This window comes from Platalea leucorodia (assembly GCF_965183815.1).
Source record: "Platalea leucorodia genome assembly, chromosome: Z".
In the NCBI taxonomy this organism is placed as follows: Eukaryota; Metazoa; Chordata; class Aves; order Pelecaniformes; family Threskiornithidae; genus Platalea; species Platalea leucorodia.
Genome location: NC_138858.1, coordinates 28,602,721 through 28,630,250, shown reverse-complemented (window position 1 = coordinate 28,630,250; position 27,530 = coordinate 28,602,721). Strand labels below are relative to the sequence as shown.

Sequence of the window (27,530 nt, the reverse complement as noted above, 5' to 3'; positions counted from 1 at the left end):
GTATTGTGATGGATTTTTCTTCCTATGTTGCACATAGCACTCTGAGCACTGGGAATGTAAATGCTGTCCAAATTTTCATGGGATATCTAAAGATGGTTCCAAAACAGAAAGCATGGTATAGGCACATTTCACCCAAATCCAGATAATTCAGTTTAATAGAGGTCACTGCAATTAGTAATGAATTTTAAAAAAGCAATCATAAACGATCCAAATACAGAACAATTTTCCTGCCAGGCTTACAGATCTGTGGGTTGCAATAACAGCCACAATGTTTTTGTACCACATGTATGGGCCACTTAAGAGCCTGGTTCTCTGCTGTCATCATTCAATACAACCATCTCTATGGAGCTGACAGTAGTATTCCCTCTACTCCTTCCTCCCATTCACAGGATGATGAAAGTCTCCTGCAATGACAGAGACCTCAACTAATGCATTGGAAGAACTCCGTCCTGAGAACATAAAATAGGATGGATTGTCTTACACCAACTTGCTTCAGAATTTTGCATTAAAACAAAAGGGAGCAATCAGAGAACAGAAGAGAAACTGCCCATTTTTCAAAGTCCTATAACTCATAAGCAAATATGGGGGAAAAGCAGAATCAAAAGTCAGTTCTGGACAAAATCAGGAATGGCAAATTTCATGTAGCAGCAGAGTGTTAAAGTAAGAGCAGTATGAATTACTGTGTGGAAATAAACTGAACTGTACTTGTGGAGTCCTTAGGTGGAGAAGCAGGAGCACAAAAGGAATAAAGGGGAGAGACAAGAATAGAAGATACATGACTTGACATGGAAAGCAAAGTTTGCTAGAAAAGGAGATACTTAGCATTAGCATACTGTCTTTGCATCAGATCTGAAAGAGGGCTTGTGTGCCTGAAACCTCGGGGTTTTTTTCTAGCTCTTTCTGGAAGACTCTTGCTAATACACTAAGTAATCTCCCTATAACCGTGCCTCATGTTAGCTCTATGTCATCTTACTTAACAGTCTGCTGTATTAGAAGGGAGTAGGAAGAAGAGCGTGTGTAGAAAAAAATGGGATGAAAACAGAAGTCTAAGTGAGGGACCACAGAAGCTAGGTGAGGGGAAGTGAAATAACCTAATAGAGAGGCTCAGATCGAGTCCATTAAAAGTTCCACATGAAAACATTGCCACTGGGGTTATAGAGAAGACAGAGCCAGGCTTTTCTCAGAGGTGCACAGCAAAAGATCAGCATCCAAGATTACAGAAATTTTGACTATATATAAGGAAAAAAAACTCACCGCGAGGGTGATCAAGCAGGAACAGGTTGTCCAGAGGGGTTGTGGAGTCTCCATCCTTGGAGGTTTCCCAGATCTGACTGGAGAAGGCCCTGATCAAACTCATCTAACTTTGAAGCTAGCCCTGCTTTGAGCTCCAGCTGGACTACAGGGATCTGCAGCAAACTCTTCCACTTTAACTTATTGTTCTGGTCTGGCCTGTTATTTGGGAGAGGGTCGTGTCACATCTTACCATGTCAGAATCAGTCTTAACCAGGAGGTGGCAGAACAAGCAAAGAAAAGAGGCAAGGCAAGGGCTTGCAGGGGCGGAGGAGGTTCTTCTGCCTTCCTTCAGTGGCTGGGTGTGCGGTCCTGGGGTTGTGGGGTTGCAGCACCGGGCTCAGACCAGCTAGCCTGGGAAACCAAGAGCCAGAAAGACGGAATGAAAGCCCCCAGCTCGGGGGTTAAATGCTGACTAAGTGTCAGAAGGAAGATCGTTGCCTGTGCAACACGTGGGGTCCCAAGCAGGCAGCAGTGGGAGGTGCTCTCCATCTTGTCCCCCCTCCTCCTGCCTTGTAGTCACATCTCTGTCTGAGGCACTGTGAACGCAGCCTACCCTGGGATCTGACCATCCTCATCTCCACTGCTGCTTATCACTCTGAACCAAGGTGCTAGACAAGAGTGGCAGGGAGGCGATGGTGACCTGCAGCACAGGTTAAACTGCTGAATATATTGCTTTGGACCTAGCTGGACTTACAGGACTTGTGCTGAAGCTGTAGCGGTGCAGCTGCAATGCAGTTGTTGCCCTGGCTAGGTTGACTAAACCTGCCTTGGGCTCATTCCCCAGCGCTCAAGTGGTGCTCCAGTGAGGAGACCACAGGCACTTAGGCTGGCCACTTGCTGCCCCGGGACCGTGCCAAAGCCAGCTAAGCCTTCAATCCCCCTGTATGCCTCTTTTATTAAACTAAAAAAGGCTTCAGAAACTGAAAGAAACCTCCCTCTCGTTCAGCATGCGGGCTCTCCTTTGTACACTCGCTCTTCCTCACCCTGCCAGCATCTCCTTCTCCTCTCTCTCCCTCATGGCCCTGCTCTTCCTCCTTGCCTGCTGCTCATCTTGGCTGCCCAGTAAAGGGAAAGCAGAGCTCCCTTGTGTCAGTGCTTGTGCTGTGCAGAGGCATGCGTGCAAAGTCCTCTGCTTCTGACAGAAGAACTGAGCAGTTACATGGCTTGTGGGTGCAGTGAGAAGTGGAGGAGGCGGTCAAGATGTGGAGAGGGAATGAAGGGAAGTACCGAAGGGGGGATAATGCGCACGAGAGAGAGGATTGGAGGAAATGCCGCAGCTGGTGCTCCCTTTCCCCCTAGCTTGTCTGCGTTGAGCTGTGTTTTGGGGCCTGGCCTTTTTCATCTTCATTTTCAGTTATCGCAGCTAAATGGAGCAGCTGCTTTGCTCTCTGTGGTGGAAAATGAGACTCAGTAGAGAACTTATGAGAATCGGAGAGAGAGCAAATATTCCCCAAAAGCTCCTCTGCTCCTCTGAAAAAAAAATGAGAAAAATCATACAGGAAGTCTTTTCAGCATAGCCTCAGAAGGGATCGTGTTTTATTTCTCCACCGTTTCACCTTATCTTTCTCAGAGGAGCTGTTCTTCATGCTGAATGGATTATGGGTGGCTTCACCCCATAAATTTAGAAAGCTTCTAAGGAAAAGGGAGCAGGGCGGAAAGTGTGAAGTGGCTGAGCTTCTCTGCAGTGGACAATAGTAACCACGCTGGTGTGTTTTGCAGAGTATAGCGGGCACGCAGCCTTTGCTCAGCACCTCACAGCACATCCAAGGCATATGCTGTAACCCAGTAACATGACTTCTGCTAGCTTCTTGCTACATTAATATCTCTGTTTTTGAAGAGTGTTGTGCTGTTTCATCCTACTATAAGTAATCTAAACCCACTGTGCTGTATACACAGAAGTCTGGTTACTGTATTTCAAAACTGTCAAGTAAACAATGAATGAATGGAAATGTCTTTTCTGGGTAGCATTAGTCACGAGAGGATTAAAATTGTGGATGAAATATTTTTGTTTTTACAGTTGTGCTTGGAATCTCTAGTGATTTCCACGGAAAGTCCAGTGTTGATGAATTATTAGTCTTCATAGGTTATTGCTTCTGTCTTTTTTCACATACCCACAAAAGATCTGATTCAGCACTGCATATATTAGTGATACGAATATCTCCACTAGTTTAAAAAAAAATAAATTACCTAGATGATACAATTCTAAAGTTAAAAACTACTTTTTAAAGCAACACGTGTTTATTTTAGGGAGGAAGTATGAGTTTCCCAGGATCTACAGGGACAGAGGTGAGTTTATTTAAACCCCAGACATAACGTAGTATTTAGTTAAGTGGTCAAACCTTTGAAAATCCTTTTCTTCTATTTTCTAGATTGTACAAGCAATCCAGAACTTAACCCGTCTCTTGTACAGCATACAGGTGACTACTCCACTGCTAACTTTGTAGAGTTATTAGGCTTAATAATTTACTTCTTAAGATTTGTTTTCATCTTGCCCTTACTTTTAGACATTATGTCAGTGGACACCTATCTCTATTGACTGTTGTATAAATTGTAATGTAATATATTTTTATTCAACATCAGTGGTAGGTTTGTTTTAAGAACTGAATAATACTTACTTGCTAGCAGATCAATCCCTCCCCCCCAAGAGGATGTGTGTACAATCCAAAAATCTAGGGGGAAAGTAAAATGATGGCTCTAACTGAACTGATGTAATTTCATGTACAGATTTCTGAAATTATTTTTTGAAATATTGAAAAATTTTAGTATTTTGTTTAGAATATTCTCCTCGCTACTAGTAAACAGTGCTTCTGCCACTTAGGTAGCAAACTCAACCCATTTTAGGCATTTCAATCTCAGTTAATTATTGTGTATATTCTGTAGGGCCTTAGTCTGAAGTTTTTGCCTCTTTAATGCTAAGTTTGAATGTTTTAATTTATTTTTTCTTATTTAGGTGAAGTTTTATAGTTTTATTTTAAAATGTTTCATTTGAGTATGTTTAATTTTTAGACCCTCTTGACATTAGCATATTTCATAATACTCCTGGAAACCTTGGGCTTAGAAGTTAAGTGGATTGAAAGCAATGCAAAAGCAAAATAAAAAGCTTGTAATTCAGGCAAAATTTTTGAAAAATTGAAAAACAGATAACTTAACACGAGAGGAACAGTAAAGTAAGGCTTGGGATGATGCCTTAATTGTTCAGATCATGAATTGGCAGCATAGGTGCAGAGAAACAAGCAGAGGATCCTGTTCTTGCCCTGTTTACAAATCACTGGAACAACCAATACTGGAGGAAGAGCCAAGAAAAGTGGGAACTGCACATTGCATAAAGTTAAAAACTCTCTCTGGGGTGGACGGCATGGAGTAACGGGGCTGTGGAAATTCTCTGGGAATGTCTGCTGAAGTAGATTCCCATGTCAGCTCTTGAAGATAGGCTGTGCAGTAAGTGCCTCAGCAGATCTAGGGGTTTCTTGCTTTTCTTTCCTCTTAATCCCAGCTATTTATTTTTGTGTTATTGGAGGATGTCACAGTCTTTAATGCAAACAATATCACAACATCCTTGTGAAGGATGGAATATAGCACTCTCGGTTGTAAAATAAACTACTGAAACATCAAAACTGAAATCATAACTATACTGCAGATTTCTGCTAGCACAGATATCTCAGTTAGGGACATATAGCAGTATGGTCCTGATGATATGGCTATGTTGGCAGGTGCCTGTAGGTCTGATGTTATTAGGACTGCACTGTTGCAGGTTAGCAAGGAAAGCCTTAGGGTTGGAGTCAGCTGTACTGGAAACAGTACAGTTTTATCTGTATAAGCCCCATATGTGTTAGGAATAGTTTGTTGAGTGTAGCATTCCCAATGCCTTAAAGCCCTCTTTAACCATGAAAAATCATTTTTCCTTTGTGTTTTAACATCCTGTGACAGAACAGGACCCCAGCTGTAACTGAAGTGCATATGCTCAGATCTAACATAAACATATATAATAGTACTAAGTGTAAACCAGAAGCTGTGTTAGAAGTGTTAGCAATGGTTGAGGGATTTTAGAAACATCTCTTGGTAAAGGCAGGAAAACAGAATTTTCTCTACTTGCATGAGGAACAACCTCCCAAAAAGCATGAAGCACTGATATTATGGGAAGTTGAAGCATTTTTATATATTGCCTCTATGTAAAAATACAGAAATGGATTAATGCTAATATTTAAACATTTGTGTCTGATTTTGTTGTGGTGTCTAGGCAGCACTAGCTATCCAGGACAGCCACAGAGAGCTCCATAGGTTACTCCTGCAAGAGAATGAGAAGACTGGTCGGGGCTTTGGTTCTCGGCTAAACCTCCTTCTGGAACAAGAAAAATACCGGAATCTGGAAAAACAAAGGGTGGAGCTGGCCAACATACACAAACTGAAGCAGCAGTTTCAGCAAGAGCAGCAGCGGTGGCTGCGTGAATGTGACCAGCGGCAGCGGGAGCAGGAGGCGCGGGAGGGCCGGCTGGGGCAGCGGGAGAGGGAATGCAGGTGCCAGGAGGAGCTGCTGGAGAGGAGCCGACAGGGACTGGTGCTGCAGCTGCAGGAGTACCAGCAGAGTCTAGAGAGGCTCCAGGAGGGCCAGAAAATGGTGGAGAGAGAAAGAGACAGTGTGAAAATGCAGAAGAAGCTCCTCTGGCACTGGAAGCACCGTCAAAAAAGTAGCCTGTTTTCACCCACAGGGAGCTATGAGGTGTGTGGTTCCCTGCTGTAATTATATCCCTGACTGCAGACCTAGAGAGACTTTCCTTGATGAATAGACTCATACATCTGGGTTTTGTTCGTTGGTAATGTAACGAGTGAGCATGTGGGAAGCTGAGGTTCAGGCATATCCAAGGGCTTTGTTTGAACCTCAAGAAGTTTAACCAGGGGAAGTGCAAAGTCCTGCCCCTGGGAAGGAACAACCCCATGTATTAATACATGCTGGGGGCCACCCAGGTGGAAAGTAGCTTTGCAGAAAAGGACCTATCGGTCCTGGTGGACACCAGGTTGAACATAAGCTAACAGTGTGCCTTGGCCACAAAGAAGGCTGATGGTCTCCTGGGCTGCATTAGGCAAAGTATTGCTAGTAGGTCAAGAGACATGATCCTTCCCCTCTACTCTGGCCACATCTGGAGTACTGTGTCCAGTTCTGGCTCCCCAGTACAAGAGAGACATAGAGCTATGGGGGGAGGGTGGGGGAGGGATGCAAGGGGAGGATGGATGTCCAGTGAAGGGGCACAAAGATGTTTGAGGGACTGGGGCATCTCTCCTATGAGGAAAGGCTGAAACTGTTCAGCCTGGAGAAGAAAAGGCTCATGGGGGTTCTTATTAATGTATATAAATACCTAAATGGTGGGTGTAAAAAGGATGGAGCCAAGCTCTTTTCAGTGGTGCCCAGTGACAGGACCAGAGGCAATGGGCACAAACAGAAACACAGGCGGTTCCCTTTGAACATCAGGAAACACTGTTTTCCTGTGATGGTGACTGAGCACTGGCACAGGTTGCCCAGGGAGCTTGTGGAGTCTCCGTCCTTGGAGATATTCAAAAGCCATCTGGACATGGACCTGGGCAACTCGCTCTGGGTGGCCCTGCTTGAGCACAGGGGTTGGACCAGGTGACCTCCAGAAGTCCCTTCCAGTCTCAACCATTCTGTGATTTTTAAGCTGGGTGCCCTACAGAAGCCAAACTCACACCGATGGGTATTAAATTGAGGAGATGGAAATTGTAAGTGTGAGAATCTGTGTTTTATTCTGCTTTGCTGCTGTGTTTGCAAGATATATTGTGTCTCCTGGCTCTTGTAGAAAAGCTGAGCTATTGTAATGCTTGAAGCATATAAAGCTTTTAGTGAAGTCTTTGGCTGCTGTCCTTGTTACTGGACAACAGCACTGTCTCCAGTGAGGAACAGTGGCTGCTCCAGGAGTGGGAAAAGGCAGGGCCCTGTGAATCCCATATGGCCCTGCTGTCCCGCTCCCCTGAAACAAGCAGCCCCTTAGGGGAAGAGGTTGGTGGCTCCATCCCTGACAGTATAATTTCTTGGAGATGGTCATTATTAGGGATGCAATTTAAAGTGGCTCTGAAGCCGCTTAAGCATTTAATACTAAAAATTATTAAGTTTTTGTTGAGGGTGAAGGATAGAGGCTGACTATGAACTCAGCTGTTGGGGTGCTCACCTGCCAGGTGGGACCTGGCCTCTAGTCCCTGCCTTGGTGGGTACGGTCTTGATTTCCTTTACCGCTCTCTAAAGCACCCGAAAATCAAAACATTTTGCCTGGCTTTTGCATATATTGAAAGCTCACTGACCCAAGCAGCTTTTTTTTTTTTTTCCCTCAGGTTTTCGTTTTCACAAGAAATCTGTAGAGCCTTTCTTCAGGCCATCACCTCCCTAGTTTTTCGGCTGGCAACTGACCCATAATGGGCAGTGACCATTTGGTGTCTAAGCCTGTGCCTGCATGAGGGAGTGAAGGATTGGCCTCTGACCTCCCCCTTTTCATCTGGCTTTTGTGAACACCGTGTGAACATGACTTATCCATATATACTTGCCCAGCCCAAACAACGAAGGCACTTCATACTAGTATAGCTTGTGGTTCAGTTTTGACTTGTTCGGCAGTTCTTACGAAGTGGATGATAAAACCAAAACTGAACTTGCCTGTCAGCTTTAATGGATGGGACTTCTGAAATCTTTTGAGCTGAGGAAGTTGAAGGACGATAGCCTGATGCAGGGATGCCCAGGATCACACAGACAGAGAGGCAAAATAATGAAATGCTGACTGTCAAAGAGTAGTCATTCTTAATCCAATATTTCATGTGTGAGACTACTTGTATTTTTATTTCAAGTAAACTAAATGGCTTTGGATGCATTCCAGGCCTTGGGATCGTCTCTGTCCTGCGTTTTCCATCACCATACTCCTTGCAGCAGCAGAGCTGGCTGAGTGGTTGCCAGTCAGCCAGTATTACCAGCCCAGCGTTTTTGCCATTACACTGAACGTAGCTAGTTTTGGATGGCCAAACATTGTAGTAACTCACACTGCTACTCCTGCTTTTTTGTGAGCTCGGCCTTGATAAACACCTGCAGGCAGGGAATCTTTGCAGGAGTTGCATTTTCAGCCGCTGGGAGCCATGGCTGCTTGCTGAATGCTATTTGCCATCCCCAATGTGACTGCTGCAGTCCTGTTCTCTATGATTGCCTGTCTACGTGAGGTACAGTGTTATTTTTGGATTGCAGTGTACACAGATTTACATATGCAAAGTGGCACCTCGTTGAGCCATGGGGCAAAATACTAACCCCTTGAAAGGAGTCAGCAGAGCTCAGTGCATCCCAGGTAGTGGCCCTTCGTTATTTGCTATTTCGCAACTGTTACTGAGTTTTCGTGTGTTTTGAGGGGAGCTAGGGCAAAATGTACTAGGTTATTGCTGTTTATTCCTGAACGCACATCCAATTTAACATGTTTTGAGGTTAGCTTCTGGGAAATTCGGTGACTATTTGCGATGAATCCCCATTCTGTCTGGCAGTTAATTTTATGTATCCTGGTATAAGAATTCTTCAGGTCAATGCTCGTAGTCATATGGTTTAGTTTTAGGTAGTCCTGCAAGGAGCAGGGAGTTGGACTCGATGATCCTTATGGGTCCCTTCCAACTCAAGATATTCTGTGATTCTATGATTCTGGTGCTGGACAAAGGTGAAATTGCTGTTCTCTGTTTTTTTTTTTTTCCTTCTGCAGATAATGGGACATAATCAGTCAGACAGCTTACATGGCGAAAATACATTCTACTTGAATGAAGCTGTAGTGTGTGTGTCTCTAAGCAGTCTCAACAGATCAGATTCTTCTCTCATTTATGAGGATGGTGTGTATGGGCTGAACATCTCAAATTCTGATATAGCAAGGACTAGTGAAAATCAAGTGGACCTCAAAATGGACACTTCTTGTCAGCCAACATTGACCAGTGCACTGTGGAAATCCACTTACCAGCAGATGTCTTTTTCCTGCAAAAGCAACAAGGATGCCTTTAATAATGGTAATTAACACTTTATTTAATTAACAAGTAGTATGGGCAGTTTGCCACCTCTCAGAATGAATAGTCCTAGGAAAGACGACAGCTTGGTAGTGGTGGAAGCAATAGATTTTGCTAAAAGAATTGCATGCCACTTTGCAAGCTTGTTGAGGGTAGGTGAGAAAAAGAGCAGAAGAGAAATAAAGAAAACTTCTGCAAAAAAACCACAAACCCCCTGTTTGTATCTGCATAACAGTACTCAGAGTGTTGTTCTCTCCAAATCCTTTCCCAATGCTTTTTGACTTAGGTTTTTTTGTGGACTGAAGTCATTCTTGCTCTTTCAAGTGCATTTTATTGGCTGTTTTAGAACATACGTACATTACTTGCTGATTCCTAGTTAGAATAGCTTTTGATTTAACATCTTAAAATGATAATCAGTGGTCAAACACCCTCTTCTTTCTTCATTGAGAATGAAATGAAAATATCTTGAAAGACTCTGTAGTTGTGGAAAGAAAATCACATCACTTCTAATGGATAATATAATCTTTGACAATAAGTTTCCATGTTAGTAAAAATAGCTCTTACTGAATTACCTTTCTTTACTCTTGTATTTTACCAGAATCCCCAAAGATACGTAGATTGCATGGCAGTTATTGATGGTGGCTGCCAAAATGAGTGGAAGAGGCCACCTATCTGAGCACTGCATTGCACTGAAAACTGCCTGAAGAACTTAAAAACATGCTAATGAGAAACGCTAAACTATCTGTGTTTTATTTCTCATGTTGCACAGTGCTAGTTTTGATCTGACTTGGTGTCTTCATTTTTTCATTATTGTGAGAGTTGTAGAGCAGCATGTAAAAACACCACAGCTCAAAGTCTTAGGGGACAATGGTGCACTTTTGGTGTGAAAGGTTAAGTAACCTGGTGAGGTTTTCCTGCACAGTTGTGAAATGCAGGTGAGACATGGCAAGTCAGCACTGCAACAGTGCCCAAGCTCCCGTTTTTCTGCAGCTTACAGTGCAGGATGACTTCTGTCCTCACAGCAGCTGCGTGCAGGTCAGGCCACAGCAAAGACCAGTGCCCAGCAGGATCAGAAGTTGAAAACATACACAGGTATAATGGTTTTTAGTTGTCTTAGGTCAAATCTTGAAGTTGTTCAACTGAAAAAGTCCTTGATTAAGGCACTTGCTCCTTAGTACTCGTTGTAATGTATCAAGCAGGCATCCACTACAGCCTTGCTAGTTCTTGGTACATGGATTGCCAAAATAGCATTTTATAATCAAAGGTAGGGCAAGCTAGTCTCATCACCACAATCAGCAAACCAAGCTGATTAGTAAAAGAGATTAATATTTCTAAAAATGCCTACATAATTAGCCTGGTGAAACTTGTTCTAGTTTGACTGAAGTTGTCATTTTAGTAATAGGTTAGCTAAGCTAGCGCAAATTTGAAAAGGAACACATGTGGGTTTAAACCTCTCAAAAGTGGATTAGCTTGCACTGGCAAACATTCAGCTGCAAGCTAACCAGGATACTTTCTATTGAGCCCACATGAGAGTGTCTGGTTTAATTAAAATGGCTTGTACCAGTTTAATTGCACTGATTCTAAGATAACCTGGTGGAGCTTCTGTACGTAAAGATGCCCTTCATCTACAATGGGCCAGCTTTGTGTTCAGCTGCTGTCACTGTATCTTGTGTAGACATTCTTATCTTGCCCTGGTAACAGGGCACCAGTGCAGTCCCAGCAGCTTGGGTACCAGCACTGGCTATGAAGTCTGCCCAAGAGGTAGAGTAACAGGCTAGTATAAGTCTCTCTGGCTAAGTCAGGTCTGTAAAACCTGCAGTTACTGCCTTGACTGAGTCTCAGTGCGTCTTTGGCAAAGCAGCGCAGCAAACCCTTGCAGCATCCTGATGGTGCAGATGGTGCTGTGAAGCCCCCTGGCATGTTGCTAGAGCAGGCAGGGCTCTAGCTCCAGAGGGATGTGCCACCACATTCCACAGTCGCATTTGTGATTCGGAGGGTGACAAGTATTTTGTGCTCTGATCATGGAGTGCATGAGTCTGCACGATTCAGACTTGCTTCTGTCATGCATCAGGAGCCACTGTACGGGCAGTGGGGAATGAGAAGAACGATAAACTTCCCCCTGAAAGACAGATGGCATCTGAAGCCCCAGCAAATGGCTCTGCACAAGGAAATGAAGTAAATCACTTGTTCCTAAACAATCTGAATCAAGCTGAGCAGTACGAACGTTTCATACAAGGAAGCTGATTTCCTTTTTCTTAGTATTTTTTTGGCCATGCTTTTTCCCCAGAGAGTTTAGCAGAGTTCAAGAAGTTCTCTGACCTTGTGCCTCCATTTGCTGACACCTCTGCAGGATATAGTCAGTTCCAATCACTGTGAAGGAAAACCAACAGAGATGCAATGAGAGAAAGGCTAGAAAGAATTTGAAAGTTAGCTGAAACTTTTCATATTTTCATGTGGATGAATGTTTCAGACATTTTCCTGCGCATTTTTCAACCATCTCTATGTATAAAGTCTCATAGTCATCTTTCAAAAGACATTCCTAAATAATAAGTCAGAATAGAACTAAGAAACAAATACTGAGTATGGTTTACTGGAAATAGCCACATACTGGATACATACATGGCCAGATCTTGCATATAGTAAGTTTTATGTGTACACAAAAGGAATTTATTGGTTTTGATTAATTTTCCTAGAATTATTAGGCATCCTGTAAGAAGTCTGGTCTGTCAAAAAAAACTTAAATTATTTAATGAGAAGCACCACCTGAACACATTGTCAAGGAGTTAATCATGCTGCATTCTACTTTATGTTAAGTACTATGCAATTTGGCTTCATAAATATACTCAAATGGAAATGGCTACATTCCTCCCGTGCATAATTTTCCATTCATATTTTCTAAGGTAAGACATATGTCTCTTCACATAGCTAGCATCATGATTATATATCGTTGTTTTATGTGTATGGGAGTGAACTTTACTAAAGACCTTGGGGCAAGTTCCCACAAAGCTGAAACTGGCACAAGTACACTCACTAGAAAAGGTGTGTCAGTCAACAGGAGGAAAATATGATTGAAAGAAAAATGTGTTAATGCTTTACACTAATGTTTATGAAATTATCTGCATGAAAGAAGACAAGTACTTTGGCTAATTAGGAATCAGGGGAAGTATAGGTTTTGTGTCAGACTAGACTGAGAATTGAATAAATTACTCTTGCATTTAATTGACATGTCAGGTTAACTAGCCGAAGTGATGCCTATGGATTTACCTATGGATTCGCCTCTTTGATTTCAGGAATCAGTGCAATTTTAATTCTTTTAAGCTTTGAAGTGAACAGCATTGTTCGCCGGTACTGCCTTTAATTTTTTTTTTTTTATTCAGATGTTGTAGCTACAGGAATAGAGTTGAAAAGTGATAGATCTGGAAAACTGCACTGAAATTTGATTGTGGGAGGTTTTTCCCCCCCAGACATTTGCAGTGTTAGCATGAAGGATCTTTATACATGATGTAGTGAAAAACATATTTTAAATCTTTATGGGGAACATGGAAAAACCTGTGATCTCCATAAACAGCCAAATGCAAAACCAGTGAGCAAAAATAGGACTCTATTTGACTATATGTGATTTTAATCTTTTTTTAAAGGACAGAAATTTGTACATATATGCATATAAGCAAATGAGACAGTTTGATTTTGGCAAAATAATCCATTTATAGTGGTTTTCATCAAAGAAAGTGGTTTCTAGAGATGTAAAATATTTAATTTGCAATAGAAAAAGCAAAAACCCCAGAAAAAATGCATAGTATCCTATTACTCCATTTTTTTCCTTATTCTTTATAAGAAATTCCCTTCTTATTCCTTAAGGCAGATTGTGCTAATGGTGATTGCTCTATTGAACCTGTTCTTAAAACTGTAGATCAGATTCATTTATTTTAGTTTCCCATTGGTAATTGAGATGAGGTTTAGAACAACATGTTATTTTTTGGCTACCTTAACATCAGTTATGGCCTAATGACGTTGTATAAAAGTACCTGCATATGTTTGCATCAGGGACGCTGAGGACGGTGCTGTATGGGCCTGGCTCTTTTCTCATATTTGTGTAAGATGAATTTGTTACAGTCAGAAGAGGTATACAATGTAAAGCTGATGCAAGCGTGATAAAAACCAGGTGAAATATGCTTTGCACTACAGTGTTACAGAGCCATCTGAAGATGCACAAGCTGTTTCCCCGTGGTTCCAAGTCAGCACAGGATTTTGGCAAGAGGCAAAGCTGAGTAACTCAGGACCTTATTCAAATAAGCATAGCTACTGCTGCCAATGCTGGAGGTGGTTAATGGGATCCCATATTGAGGACTTTGTTGAGTAAGATCGCTTTCATCGCTTGGAACCTGATAATGAGTAGCTCCCACAAAAAGTCATCACAGTTCTGCGTATGTGACCATTGTGAGTTAATTTCTGTACTATTGCTGCCATATGAACTCTTTCTGAGTACATCTGACGTGCTCGTCTTCTGAGCTGGAACGTCATTGTGCCCTGTACAGCGCACACTTTACATGTCTCCTGTTTAAACAGCATCCTTTGTAGCCAACGGTAGGCCACCCCCTTAGCACCTGCAGAATGGCATGTGAAGATGCTTTTCTGCCTAGTTTGAGTTTTTCTGGTGTGTTTCACAATATTTTTAATAGTGCTGTTTTTTCACTGTTTGCCCTGCACAGTGAGCAAATTCTTTCTATTGTTCTTTCACTTGAGAAGAGGGAAGGAAGGAAATCTTTTAAAAGTAAAGGATGATGTGACCGTGGAGCTCCCAGTTTGTCAGGGAGCCTCCTGGGCAGATGTGATATTTTGAGCTACCTTAAATGTTTTGTCTTTTTTAGTTGAGCAGATGCCAAATTGAGAACATGCAATTAATTCCAAATTGCCCTTTCTGCGTTCAACATATCCCTTCTGCTACTAGCATGGATGGTTGCATAGGTGAGCACAGAGCCCATTCAGTGCTCCCTGTAAGTTATAATGAGAATAAAATGAAATGGAAAGATGTAAGAATATGAAGTGGAGTAGCATCAGCACCTGCATCTCTCAAGTTCAAAATCGCATCCATTTATTAGAACAAGTAGGATCTTACTTTTAACTCTGCAACAGATAACAGCAAATTTCCCTCATCTCCATAACTCAGAACACCAAGATTTGTGCTCTGCTGTAATACATCACTGTCTGTGGGATACTTGGTGGAAGTGAATCACAGGGGAAGTATTTTTTTCTCTTGGGAGTAACGCTGCCATTTGTTTAAAGCAGATGGCAAAAGGGATTAAATCACATGACAGTGTGATACCAAAGTGAAAAGTATGTCGTTATATGTCATCTGCAATTAGTATGTTTCAAGTAACACTTTCTTTCCAGCTCTGCAGCACTAGGGTTTTGTAGTTCTGTTACCAATTTTCTCATCTCAAAATACTTTTTCTCATTTCTGAACATAACCACAGTAGATGCAGCAGTATTACATAACCTTTTAATTAAGGCAGTTAATGATGTTCTGGTTTTATTTTGTATGCTAATGTAAGTACAGAATTTCCTGTGTAATGCCTGTCTGATTTTATCCTTTCTAATATCTTCTTATTTAGAGCTCATTCATTAGAAGGGAAGTTTAAAATAGTGCACATCTTTAAGGTGATGAATGGAGTGACGAGATTGTCCATCCCTGTCTTTTGAGGTACCACTGGTGTTGGTGTAAATCTGCACACTGTACTCAGGGTTTGATTGCCTGCAGACTTCTTAAACAACAACAGGATGATGGCCAAATCTTTCTCATTTTCCTCATATTTACGGTTCCAGCAACTTCAGTGCAGTGGTTTTTGAAGTCAGTGGAATTACTGGCATCAACTGGAACGGTTTGGACCATTATCTCTTACACGCACATTAATTCTTTGCTTAGGTAAGGTTGTTCCAATAGATATGGGTTTCAGGGAAGTAGAAGGAGAGAAAGGAGCACATTTTGAAGCAGAAGACCTTGGGCAAAGGGGTCTTTTGCCAGACACCCGGTTTGTAGTGAAGCAGCTCCAGCTCAGAGTTGTGCGGAGCTGTGACTTTCGCAGCAAGTCTGCAGGGAAAGAGGTGACCTCTCAGGAAAAGCAGTCACAAAACAAGAGTCTTGGTAATTGTTGTTTGATGTCAGGAACATACCTTGGGAGGTCCGTGTTTTCCTCAGGTAATGTGATCTCTGGGTGGAGACCTGGTTGCGTGCCCTGCTTTAGTACATTAAAAATGTTTTGTATACGTTTTGTAATGGAGTTAGAGCCTGAAATAGATGCACAAGTATGAATAAATAATGCATCCTAATGGCTGGGAGAAGCTGTTTATGGATGATCAAATTTTGCAAGATACTGAGTATGCAAACACACCCTGTAAAATCATGTAGCTGAATCACCAAGTGTATCTGTCTGGCTTATTTTGAAAAGTACAATCTCATTTTAATTATTTAGTATAATGCTTTACATATTCCAGGAAATGGCCTGTAGCATGTTGTGTAAAAGTAATGAAGTCTTAGTAATATGAAACCTCCTCAGCAGCATCTGCTGTTAAATATTTATTGAGAAACTGGGGAAGACTGCCTGTCTATCTTTTACTGGCATTGATCACAGGAGCACCCGATTGCCTTCCACATAAATTATATTGGCCGTAGCCAAACTGCTAGAGGAGATTTCATGGGGCATCTTGTTCTGCCTCCCCAGATGCTACAGAAAACTTTCCTTTGGGTGTAAATTTTCGGTAGGGCAGTAGAGGGGAGAAGCCTTGGTGCTGGTATGGAAGTTGTTTTTAGTTTAATCAAATACGAAGACTTCCAGCAGTTGCCTGCTGAGATTCCTTGAGTGTCCCTTGGAAGTTTGATCTAGAGCTGGAACATAAATGGTACAAAAATAAATGTGATTTGGCTGTATTTGTTTCGGGTCTGCCATAGAAAAATCAAAGAAACCTGTGTGCCTTTAAGAGTCATTGAATATATTCCGTGTTAAAGAATACATGACAGATAGGGAAACTAGTATATTTGGCAAGGATGAAAGGAGATTTTTTTTTTTCCTTTTTTTAATTGAGGTTGAGAATTGCAGGATAGTTATTGCTGACAGCAAGAACTGCAGAGAAGCTGTCTCCTATGCAGAGGAACTTGCCATTACAGCACAGTGGCAACAGGAGGGGGATGAAGGTTGTAAGAAAGGCTTCTGCATTAAACACAGGCAGTTTTGAACTGACGGGGAAAATGAATGCAGCAGGGTGTTTTAAAACATAGCATCACATTTTTTCTGCTGTGGGGAAGTGGCCCGCTCTCTGGAGTGGTGGGATGGTACTGATGCAGAGCTGCAGCACATGAAGCAAGGGGGTGGGAAGGCACCGGAGGGAGTCAGACTAAAGCAGAGCCGGGGTCTACAGAGGTGCAGCTGCAGGACTAGAGACAAAGAAAACTTGTAGTGAAGGCAAGGTAGAAGGAGGTGGTGATGAATTCAGGCTTAAGGGTAAGACCACTGTTGCCCACAGTGGAAAGAAGTGGGAGCAGAAGAAAGGAAAGTGAATCCAAGTACGTTCCATGCAGTCAAGGAAGCACTTGGCTGAAGGGATGAAGGCACATGCTTATTTGATCGTTGTGCTTTTTTCTGGTTTTGATGTACAGTTTTCCCTTTAGCTTTTATGCAAACTGTTTCCACAGCAGTTACATGTTCACAGAGCTTTTAGCAAACAATTAAAAAGGGCACTCATTTCAAAATATTCAATCACTGTTCACAGAGCATTTAGCAAACAATTAAAAAGGGCACCCATTTCAAAATACTCGATCACACCCTGGAACTTCCTACGCTTACAATGCAAAACTTGGGGAATGTGCAACTTTTCAATTTTTGCTGTTTTTCTTTAATGACTGCAAGAAGCAAACATCAGCGCATATACTTCCTGCCAGCCTGACTAAAAATGGATAAAAATGGTTTTGCTAATAAACTGCAGGCAAAAATTAGCGACTGTTTCCCTGTGTTTTGAGCTCAGAGGAAAACAAGTATCTCTGTGACTATCAGATAAGAGGCTTCCCTCAGATTCTCACTTTTATACTAATGCCCATATTTTTTCCTGCATTAATCAATAAGCAGCAGCTTCTATTGAAGGGTAAGATTTGAAACACGTGCTTTGCCTTAATTTTTGCTTCTGCAGCAATTCTATATATTGGCTTAGTATTCCTCTGCCACTTTAAATTTTGAACTCGTCAGCTTTTATGAGTAGGAAGTGATGGATCTGGTCTGTTTTTGGGAAACTATCATATAAACCCAAGGTGCTTAGGAGGAGACTTGAGAGTATTTCATAAATGACCTTCACCTTTCAGCTTTTGTAACAGAGTTGTGCCCTTCTGCTACTCAGGAAAATATTTGCCAAAGTCAAGAGCACACTCCTTTGTGTCGCACCTGAAAGACTGGCCAAAAGCTGGGGACAAACCCAATTGTTTGCTAAGGACTTTGATTTAATGTTTATTTCAAAGCAAAATTGTAGTTTAAAAAAAAAAACCAAAACCATCCATAAAATATGAAGCAAAGTTAATCAGCACAGTAATGTCTGTCTGTGGTAATGGAGAGCTCAAGAGACTAGTTTTGATGTGTAAATGTCCCATTTGGTTTCAAAGGGAGTGAATTCATGTGCCAGAGACACTGTTTTCTCAGGGTTAATGTTAACTTTCTCTCTTCAGGAGGGAAGGAGAGGAAGCTCCACTGCGCGTTTTACTTGCGGGGTGCAAATTGGGACAGCGGGCAAGGGTGGTGTGGGGATGTTCTGGCTGGCAGCAGAAAGGGGGTCTGGGTTCATCATCTGTTGAGTCTCTGGAAATGCTGTTTGGGTCTGTAACTTCATGGGATTTCTGTTTCTCCAGCAAACATTCAAGCAGGAGTGTTCACGGAAGTTTGTTTTGACTTCAGCCTGCTGGCTGAATCTGTCTTCTGCAGGTTACGGGGTAGGGGGCAACAGTTGCAGCCTGCTTCAGATACACTCGCATTAGACACCCGAACGAAGAGGCCGCGTGAGTTTCCCCAACGCTTCCCCGCTGTTGTCAGCAGACAGATGAGTCGCCCCTGCCCCTGGAGAGGTGCCCTGCGCGGGCATGCTGCTGCGCTGGGTGGAGCAGTGGCCCTGCGCCAGCAGCTGGTCACGTTCCTTGTGATCCTTTGTAGGAAGGGTGTTCTTGGGGTTTTATGGTTATTTTCTCTTGATCATTTGAGTGCAGCTGTGTTTAATGAGCTGGAAAAGAAGTAGGTCAATAAAACATGTGTTTGTTGTTAGCAGAATACCTGTTGGACCATGTGTGTGTCTGTAATTGACCATCTAAAGCTTCAAAGCTTAGCACAAAGACAATTTAATAGGGAATTCATACCTAAATAAATTAATATTAAGCAAAAGCAGACAGCTGGCAGGCAGTATGCCCTGCCAAGGTGAGACTGTGGGTATTTAATTCACAGACAAGTTATGATTTCAAGTCAGACCTATTTTTAAGTCTCTCATTGATATGCATTAAAAAACATCATGCCAAAAATAGTTTAGAAGCCGTGTGCTTTAAAGACAACACAACTGATAACAGAGTCATGTAAGTAGGTTAAAATTTTAAATTATTTCAACCTAGGGGCACACTATGAACTTGATGTTAAAGTACTGTCACTGGCAGTGTCTGAGCTTGGGATGTTTCAAAATCTTTTCTTTGATAACGCCAGTGTTAGAAATAGTGTGTTTACTGGGCTTTAATAAAAGAAGAGATGGCTGCGTCATCACGTGACTCCAAAGCCTGAAGCTTTAAGACAAGTATCAAATAAATGAGTTGGAACCATTATGGAGCTTTATGATAAAGCAGTTTTGGTGGAATAAAGGTAAATTTTGTTGTAGCCAAGAATTTGGTCCAAATTCTCTAGACCAAACTTTTATAAAGAATTACAAGGCAAAACCTGAAAACTGAATTGCATTATTTGACCTAAGCCAACAACTAAACAAACAACAGAAACATGCAGAATAATGCTGTTTCCAGTATTTTTACCATGATCAAAAACCCAAAGTACAGATGCGAAGAAGAGTTATGTGGCAGACCCTATTCATCACAGACTTCGAATTCTTTCTGTTCTCTGCCTTGTAACAAAAAAAATGCACCAAAAGCTGATGAGACTAATTAATGTTGCATGTATTACGATCTAATTGCTCATCTGCTTTTTGTGAAAAGACCTTTTATTCATGAAGGTGCTTGCTTGCCTAAGAAATGCAGCTGCTGCTTTTTCACAGGGTTGGGCTGGTTAAAAGTAAATAGCAGCATTAAAATTCTGAGATTGATTTTCTGCCTTATTCAGCCAGCTGGGAAATGGATTAGGCTCCTCTTTCCTTGGTATCTTCAGGGTCAAAATATTTTTCCCGGTGTTTTTTGAGAGCCGGTACCAAATTCAGTTCCTGCTGTGAAATCAGATTTACTGAGGTGCGAAAGCCTGGTTTCTCGTTGGTGTTTGGGATCTCAAATCCCAGTGAAACTGCTGGGAATTGTCCTCAGATCCTCAAAGCTTTCAGAGGCCTTTTCCATACCAAGTGGTCTGAACCTGCGTGGCAGCAGTGATGTCCTGGCGAGTTCCAGGGCGAAGGGCTGCGCTGCCCCAGCAGGTCCGGTGCTGCCGAGTGGTGTTCCCTTTCTGCCACCAGCCATCAGCTCCATATACAACTGAACCTGCGGTATGGAAAATCCATTGCGAATTGGGAAAGTCTTAGTAGGCACTAAAAAAGGCAATCAAACCCGATCGTAGTGCCTTTCACCAGGAAGAAAGGGAGAGAGGCTGAGGTGCCTGGAGTTCCCTGGGGAATCGGCTGTCGCTAATGAATCTGCATGGAAACCACTGGGAGCATCATTAGAGACAAAGAGGTGCCGTGGGATTTGCCGGTGGGGACTTTCAGTGGAGCTCATGGGAGTTAGGCTGCCGTTTGCTATTGAACTGTAATGGCAAATGAGAGCCTGTTACCCTTGAATTCCTTTGAATATCCCAGACCCGGTAGACTTAGCACTGGTTTTTAGGTGTCTGCTTGTGCTTTGCATTATGCATGAGTGCCAATGGGGGGATTAAATACAGCAGCTCTGCCATTTCAAATAGGTTTGGCCTGAAGTTGATGTGTCAGCTGTCAGTCCAGATGAACTTAGTATAAAAAACTGGTACCAATTATTATAAATAAATGGTAAAACTAAAACCTAACTCTGCATATTGTTTTCAGAAGAGTAATGGTTTTGAGAATCTTTAACATATTTTTTGCTAAAAGTGGCATAACTGTCTCTTCATTTAATGAAATTTTATTTTGTAAGGAGGGCCAATGTGTGACACAGATCTCTGAAAGTCACAGCAAATTAATTCAGTGTATATATGCAGTTTCTGCAAAATTCGTGTGGTGAGTTCTCCCCAAACCTCCCCTCCTTTTTTGTGTGTGTGTGTGCGTGCGCGTGCGTGCGCGTGCGTGTGTGTGTGTGTGTGTGTGTGTGTGTAAACAGCTGGGAAGGAAAAAACCCTGAGTATCCACCCTGGCCTGACCTCAGAGCTGACCCAGCTTTAAGCAGGAGTTTGAACCAGAGGCCTCCCAAGATCCCTTCCAACTTGAATTATCCTGTGATGCTGTGAAATTAGGGTCAGAGCTGGAGGAGAAAAACAGGGCTTTCTACTAAAACCACAGAGGTTTTTTTTTTTTTTTTTTGCCTGGAGTGTTTCCTAGTGCCTTGATAATGTCTTCCTATCCTTCCCATAATCATCACTGTGGGCACTCCAGGCTTACCTGAAGAGCTCTGATCCTCGGGGGAGAGAGAGGAGGGGTGAAAGAGAAAATCTGTGGCATTTATTTGATGTGGAAGTGCTTACATCCTATGACAACAGACAGAAGGTGAGAATCAGTGTGACTAATGAGTTGTTTACTTGACTTTTGTATCCCCCTTTCTCCCCCCCCTCCCCGAGCACGGGCTGTGTTTGTTTTCGTATGTATTGATCTCAGATTCCTGCAAATGCCATTGCTTTGTCCTTCACCTTCCGAGCAGTTTATGCGATGCCGCTAATCTTGTCTCTTCGTGCTACAGGAAGGGTAGGGTATGGTCGTTAAGATGCGGAATGCCACTTTTTTTCTGTTTCCCGTACAACATTAGCACATTTTTAGCCAGGAGCTGTCGCTTCTCTGAGTTCGGACCCAGACCCCGTTTGGAGAGCTGAGGTCCCCTTAGAAACCCCGTGAAAGCTGTCCCCACGTGCTGCAGGCCTGCAGTCTGCAGTTAATGTTGTATTTAGGTTGCCTAGAAAAGTATTTTTGTTTGGGGGGAGGGTGTCTCTGCAGTTTCCCGATACCTATCCTTATGGTACTGGAGCTAAGCTCATGGAGAATGGGGAAAAAAGTCAGATTTGTTTTTAATGTTGGATTTGGCAGTATGTGTCTGTGTGCATGAGACAATTTGTGATTTTTTCCAGAATTTGGTAGAAGCAGCCTCTAACTCCTTTTGAGAAAATTGGTGTGGGAGACAGCAGGGAATGTCTGGGTTTTCTTTATTTAATGAAATGGTCTCGGTTGAGATAAAAAGGAGAAAAGCTCGATTTAATCATAGAATCATAGAATCGTTAAGGTTGGAAAAGACCCTTAAGATCATTGAGTCCAACCGTTAAGTGGTATTTTGTGCTGCGGTGTGGCACAGCTGGGCTGAACAGGCTACATGGCCCCAAAATTTAAGTGCTGTCACAGGTCGCCTAATAGCTGGCCTGCAGCCTTAAGCACATCCCTCTTTGCTGGGGAGCTTGACCAGCCCAACATTGAAAGACTGGATTTTTCTGGTCTGCTGTTCAGTTTTGTCTAGGGTATAGATGGTGCAGCTGAGGATCTGGCTCTGGCTTTTTAGGAAAGAATTACCTGGAGTGTTGTAGGAGAAATAAATTTTGCATAACTGAGAAGCAGTTAAAGGATGTTTCGGTTTGCACATAAACTGCAGGGGCTGGGACGTGGCGAGATACTGAAAGCCCTTGGCCGCTGCAGAAGTTGTGAGGGAGCTGGGACCTGGGAGTCTCACAGAGGACCCTGTGGAAGGGTCTGAGCTTAGCTTTGTTAAAGCTTTGGAAATCTGGAAATATTTTCTGCACTTCTATAAATATGAAGGAAAAATTGTGTTCCTTAGGTGTAAATGAGCAAGAGGAAGGCTGTGGCCAGGTACAGTCACCTTCGCTTGTCCTTTCTGTGCAAGGGGTGCAGGATGGAGGCAGTGGGCAGAGCCCAGCCCAGGCAGGAGGAGTGCAGGCAGGGGCAGTGGGAGCACTTCTGCTGGGTGCTGGTGATGTGGGTGCCGGTCTGGTGGGCGCGCTGTTGAGCTGAACACAGCCTGCCCGAGCATCGCTCAGCAGTTTGGAAGGGAGCAGGGGAAAGGATAAGTAAATGCTGAATTTAAAGAAAGGGAATAATACAAAACTCATTTTGTGGCTGATGTTGGCAGGTGAGTTACAGTCACAACGAAGGAGGCTCATAAAAGGCCGGTGGTCCTTATTTACCTGGATTTTGATCCATACCGAGTTATGACTGTCAGCCGTAGTGCAGCAGAGAACAGGCCTGGAGAAGGGCTGGGGAGGTTCCCGTGGGTGCCCCGGCTGCCTGGGGAGCACAGGAAAGCTTCCCGGCTGTCGCTTTCTGGTAGCAGCCCCCTTCTCCAGCCCTCCTCTGCCTTGCTCTCTACACAGATAATTGGCTTGGGTTTTTGGGGGTTTTTTTTGAGCATCCTCAGCTCTCAGAGTTCTTTAGCAGGCAGTGGCTGATGCTTTTGAGGCTGGTTCTGGAGGGTTCTTCCCTGTTCTGAGAGAACATTTAAAGAGGAGGATTTCTCCCACTATTCTCCTGCTTGGAGCCAAGGGCAGTCCATTTCCCTGTGCTGCACCCGGGAGTTCGTGGGAGGCTTCTTGGCAGCTGTTGCTGCTCTGCATAACAAGAACCGGTGCTGGCTGGTGGATCAGTCTGCTTTCCCCACTCTCCCTTCACCTGAGGCTGTTATTACCAATTCTGGCAGTTCTTCCACCCTTCCGAGAGCAGCTGCTCTCGGGGTGCATCGCGCTGCTGCCTGTGATACCAGCTGGTCTCCTGGCTCTGCTGCTTCCAGCATGGCACAGGGCAGGGAGACAGCAGGCACCCTCCCCGCCGGCAGGCTGAGTATGTCGTCCCAGGGACACATTGTGCTTTTATTAGGCAGAGCCTGTGTTGAGTGCCACTCGAAGTGCAGCCAAAACCAGCCCCTTCCCTCCTTCGTTGGATTAAGCACAACTCCAGCCCGAGAAGCCACTCGTTATCCCAGTGGCAGCTGGGCTCTCACCTCCTGGGTACTTTCCTGCTGTTCAGGTTTTCTGGATGCAACAGAATTTAAAAAAAAAAAAAAAAAAAAAAAGAAGAAGATACTAAAAAAGTAGAAGATACTAAAAAAGCAGCTAAACTAGCGATAAATCATTTATTTTGGTAGTGACAGAATCTGATTTATTTTTCCAGCATGCTAAGAGTTTCCACTGCTCTGCTTAGAGTTGTAACAGATAATGAGGAATGGTTTGGAAACAGCTACTGTTTTAATGGGTGAAGCAATTACTGTTTAGTTTTGATGGTGGAAAATAACTGCATGTATGGTGTTTCTTTTCTGGGTTTTTTCAAATTTGTAATTAGGCTTCTCCAATTATGTACTTCATAAACTTTGGAAACAGATCTTTCAAATAAGTGCTTACTGCCTGGTATTCTTATGCACATAACTTTGTTAAGGTGAATAGACTCACAGGACTTAAAAGGAATATTAATGTGGGCAAAATTACCCTGAAATATAAGTGTTTAGAGGTTGAAGACCTTTCACTGGTAGGGCTCTTTTTAATAAATAAATAAAACTGAAGTATCCAGTTTCCATAAAGAAAAGCAGACGTAGGATATTTCTGGTTTCTTCGGTTGCTGCAAATTGTCATCTTTTTCTAATATAGCTATCAAAATGAAATAAATGCAAAAGTCATCTTTAACAAAGCAGGGCTGTTTGAGTAAGCTGGGGAGTCAACTCCTGCTGTGTTACATATTGCAAATAACTCACCTGCAATCAAGACTTTGGATTTTCACCAAGACGGAAACTTGATTCTTTAAATCCACTGTAAATCAGTAAAAGAAAGGGAATTTGGGATGAATTTTCTTAACATCCTGTGTCATCCCACTATGACTGAGCACCTCTTGTCTATAAAAACCTTGCGCCTGCCACCGACCCTGCAGTCTCAGCAGCAGGTATAACATACATGTGGCTTATGCTGGGAGCCAAAACCCCAAAGCCTGTTTGCTCCCCCCAGCTGTGTGAATATCAAAGACGAGAAGATGCTGAAGGCAGAGGCAGTGATACGATGTGTTCCCACATGCCCATCACATAATCGTTTCCCACCACTCCACACTCCCCATGGCAGGGAGCAGCCAGGAGCCTAGGCTTTGCAGGGTGCCAGCAAGCTTGTTTTGCCTTAAACTCCTGCCTCAGTGAACAAGACTGGTGAAAGCCACATGTGTCAAGTGAATGCCAAATGTGGGCAGGTGTAGTTTTAAATTGCCACAAGTTAGAGTGACACAGAGTGTGTAAAAAAAAAAAAAAAATTAGTATCTCCTTTACAATAGATTTTCATTGTGCATACATGTGAGAAGGGGTAGGGACCAGAGCAGGCATGAAATGTCTTTTTAGCTCTCTGCATGAATGACCAAGGCTCAAAGGACCCCAGTGCTGGGTTTGCTTGCTTCTGGTGTTGCCCATGCTGGGGGGGGTGGGGTGGGGTGGTGGTGTCCCAAGCTCCCCTTCTTCCTGCAAAGTCCTTTTTGCAGAGGGAAGAATGAAAAGTTAACTCTCCTGATGTAATAGCAGCGGTTGGTCAGGCCAAGATTACAGTGAAAAGCATTGCAGCCTGTCCATTGCAGACTTTTCTCATCCCTAGGTACAATGATACATGCTCCCTTGTTGCGCAGCTTGTTTTTATGGTAAAAATTGCTTTGCAGAAATAAAGATGTAGAAAACCCAACTACTAAGGCCTGAGGGCCTGAAGTGGTACAGAAAGCTGACTAGGGAGAAAACCCAACCGTGGTTATTTTTTTTTTTTAAGTAGTGCACAGATCATCACAAAAGCCTTCAGAGCTTAATGCTGGAAAACAGGTACCTGATTCTCTGCGTTTGCAGGAGGAAATTGGAAAGATAACAAATTAAGATCCTTGTGAAAGAATTTCATAGTGTTTGGGTGCAAGTATTATCTCCATGTCACACCTAAAGGATTGCGACAAGAATAGAGCAGGTAGTTTGTGCAAGCAAACACAGATAAACTTGGCAGAAAAAGCTGAATGGTTATACATCTGTTACAGACTGCAAGTGCCAGTCGAGTAGACTTCTGTCTGGGTTCACTCAGTTGATTCTTTTTCATCCGTAAAGGGAAGGTTTGCAAGTAAGATTCTGTGTAATGATGGAAACTGCATTAATTTTACAATTGTGTTATTACTAATAAAGGTATTAATTATGTGCTGTATGTTTCCCTCCAGCCCAACTCTGACACCATTTATACCTTTCCCTTACTGTGTATCTGGTTAGTGAAATATGGGTATAAATTTCTTTTGTTGTAAAAATAGTGACAGTGATGATCCCTTGGATGAGAGTGGACAGACTTGAACAGATTTCAGTAAATTTGGGTAAGGTACCTCTCAACAGGCTGTAGTATAATTTGTAATACAGCAGTGTTTTCCTTTCTAGACAGATGCAACAAACTAGAAAATGGTGTTAATGGAAAAAGTCAGAATTTGCTCTTTACGATGGTATGGGCATGGCAGAAGATGCATTGTCACGTCCTTCTCTTGTGTGTTACAGATCTGAATGCATCACAGACCCAGGGTCCCCAAACAAGCGTTCCAAACCAGGGATCCATCCAGCCGCCACAGGTAGATGCACTGCTGCTGAACCACCAGCCTGAGACCCTGCAGGACACAGAAAGTGGAGGCACAGTAGAGGAGAAGATTGTTTACCTCTGATGGCTCATTTTCTAATCTCAGTAGCACTTTGGAAATATAATTGTGTTTGCTTTTCTAAATGTCTGTAGTTGCTCTCCGTATGACCAAATAGCTTTAAGGATAGTATTTAATATTCAACGCAAGATTTTCCCCATGATAAATATAATGCTTAAGTTATTTTTGAAGCCTTTGTTTTATAATCTTTAATTTATGACATGATTTCAAATGCTTTGCAAGAAGCAATGGGTAGCAGGGAAGATGTAACATTTTGGAATTGTAAAGATGCCACCAAGAGCTGTGAAAGCTAGTGTTGATTTTCTCTTGAGTCCTCTTTTTAAAAGGGCAAGCTAAGAGAGATGGGCCTGCTATTTGAGATTTCAAAGTATGGATCAGTAACCTTCTAACAGTTGTGATATAACATGAGAAGACAGCAATGTAAGAATGATGGCTATAGTCTTCGCTGAAATGTGCTATGTACCCTTAACTATTGGGTCATTTTCCTTATCCCCTGGCTCAGGAACTGCTCAGAAGAGGATGTTTTTTATGATCTCAACATAATTGCATAATTGTAAGTGTTTGTTCATATCCCAAAGCTTATCATCATTTTGGTACTACTGCCAGTTTCTGTGTAGAGATGCTGTAAATCAGTTTGTTATTGTATTATAACTGTACCTCATTTCAGTAAGTGCCCTTATGCATTAAAATTTACCAGATGAAACCACCTCGCTGGTGAAAAGAAAAGGAAGGGGAAAAATAGTAGGCTTTTAGTTAAGTGAATCCTTCTGAAATTCTGCTGCTTTCCCATGTAGGAGCCAGCTAGCTTCCTGCTTTCAGGTTCATGGGATCATCTGTGCATTGGGCAGTAAGAAACCACAACCCATTGTGTGCCTTTTGTCTTTCAGAAATATTTGTACACTTATGTCAAATTGAATAAAAGTTCTGTGCATTTCTGCAAAACTGTAACTTTGATTCATTGTGAGGTCCTCCAAAGAAGTTTGAAAACAGGAGGAAAAAAAAAAAATCTCCTTGCCTGGTTTGCATGCTGCCCTGCTGCAGATGTGCCTGCCTTGGTCCACCCAAGCCAAAACTGTGCTCTGGGCACCTCAGCTGGCAAAACCAAGGACGTGCCTATTCAAGCAGGTGTGGGCAGCCCTCTGGACTGGCCAGGTGCTACTTAGCGTGGCTGAGGGTATCGGCAGCGGTGCAGCAGGGATGTA

At 42.8% G+C, this 27,530-nt stretch overlaps 1 protein-coding gene across 1 annotated transcript in view; it reads left to right on the top strand.

Annotated features, from left to right (window-relative positions):
- ARHGEF28 (Rho guanine nucleotide exchange factor 28) overlaps window positions 1-27,152 on the top strand; it is an 83,593-nt gene extending 56,441 nt beyond the window's left edge. The window contains exons 29-33 of the mRNA XM_082337036.1: window positions 3,541-3,579; window positions 3,663-3,710; window positions 5,531-6,010; window positions 9,018-9,312; window positions 26,174-27,152. Coding sequence (XP_082193162.1) covers window positions 3,541-3,579; window positions 3,663-3,710; window positions 5,531-6,010; window positions 9,018-9,312; window positions 26,174-26,334 — 1,023 coding nt within the window. The 3' untranslated portion in view covers window positions 26,335-27,152. The remainder of the gene's footprint in view (window positions 1-3,540; window positions 3,580-3,662; window positions 3,711-5,530; window positions 6,011-9,017; window positions 9,313-26,173) is intronic.
- The last annotated feature ends 378 nt before the right edge of the window (window positions 27,153-27,530 follow it).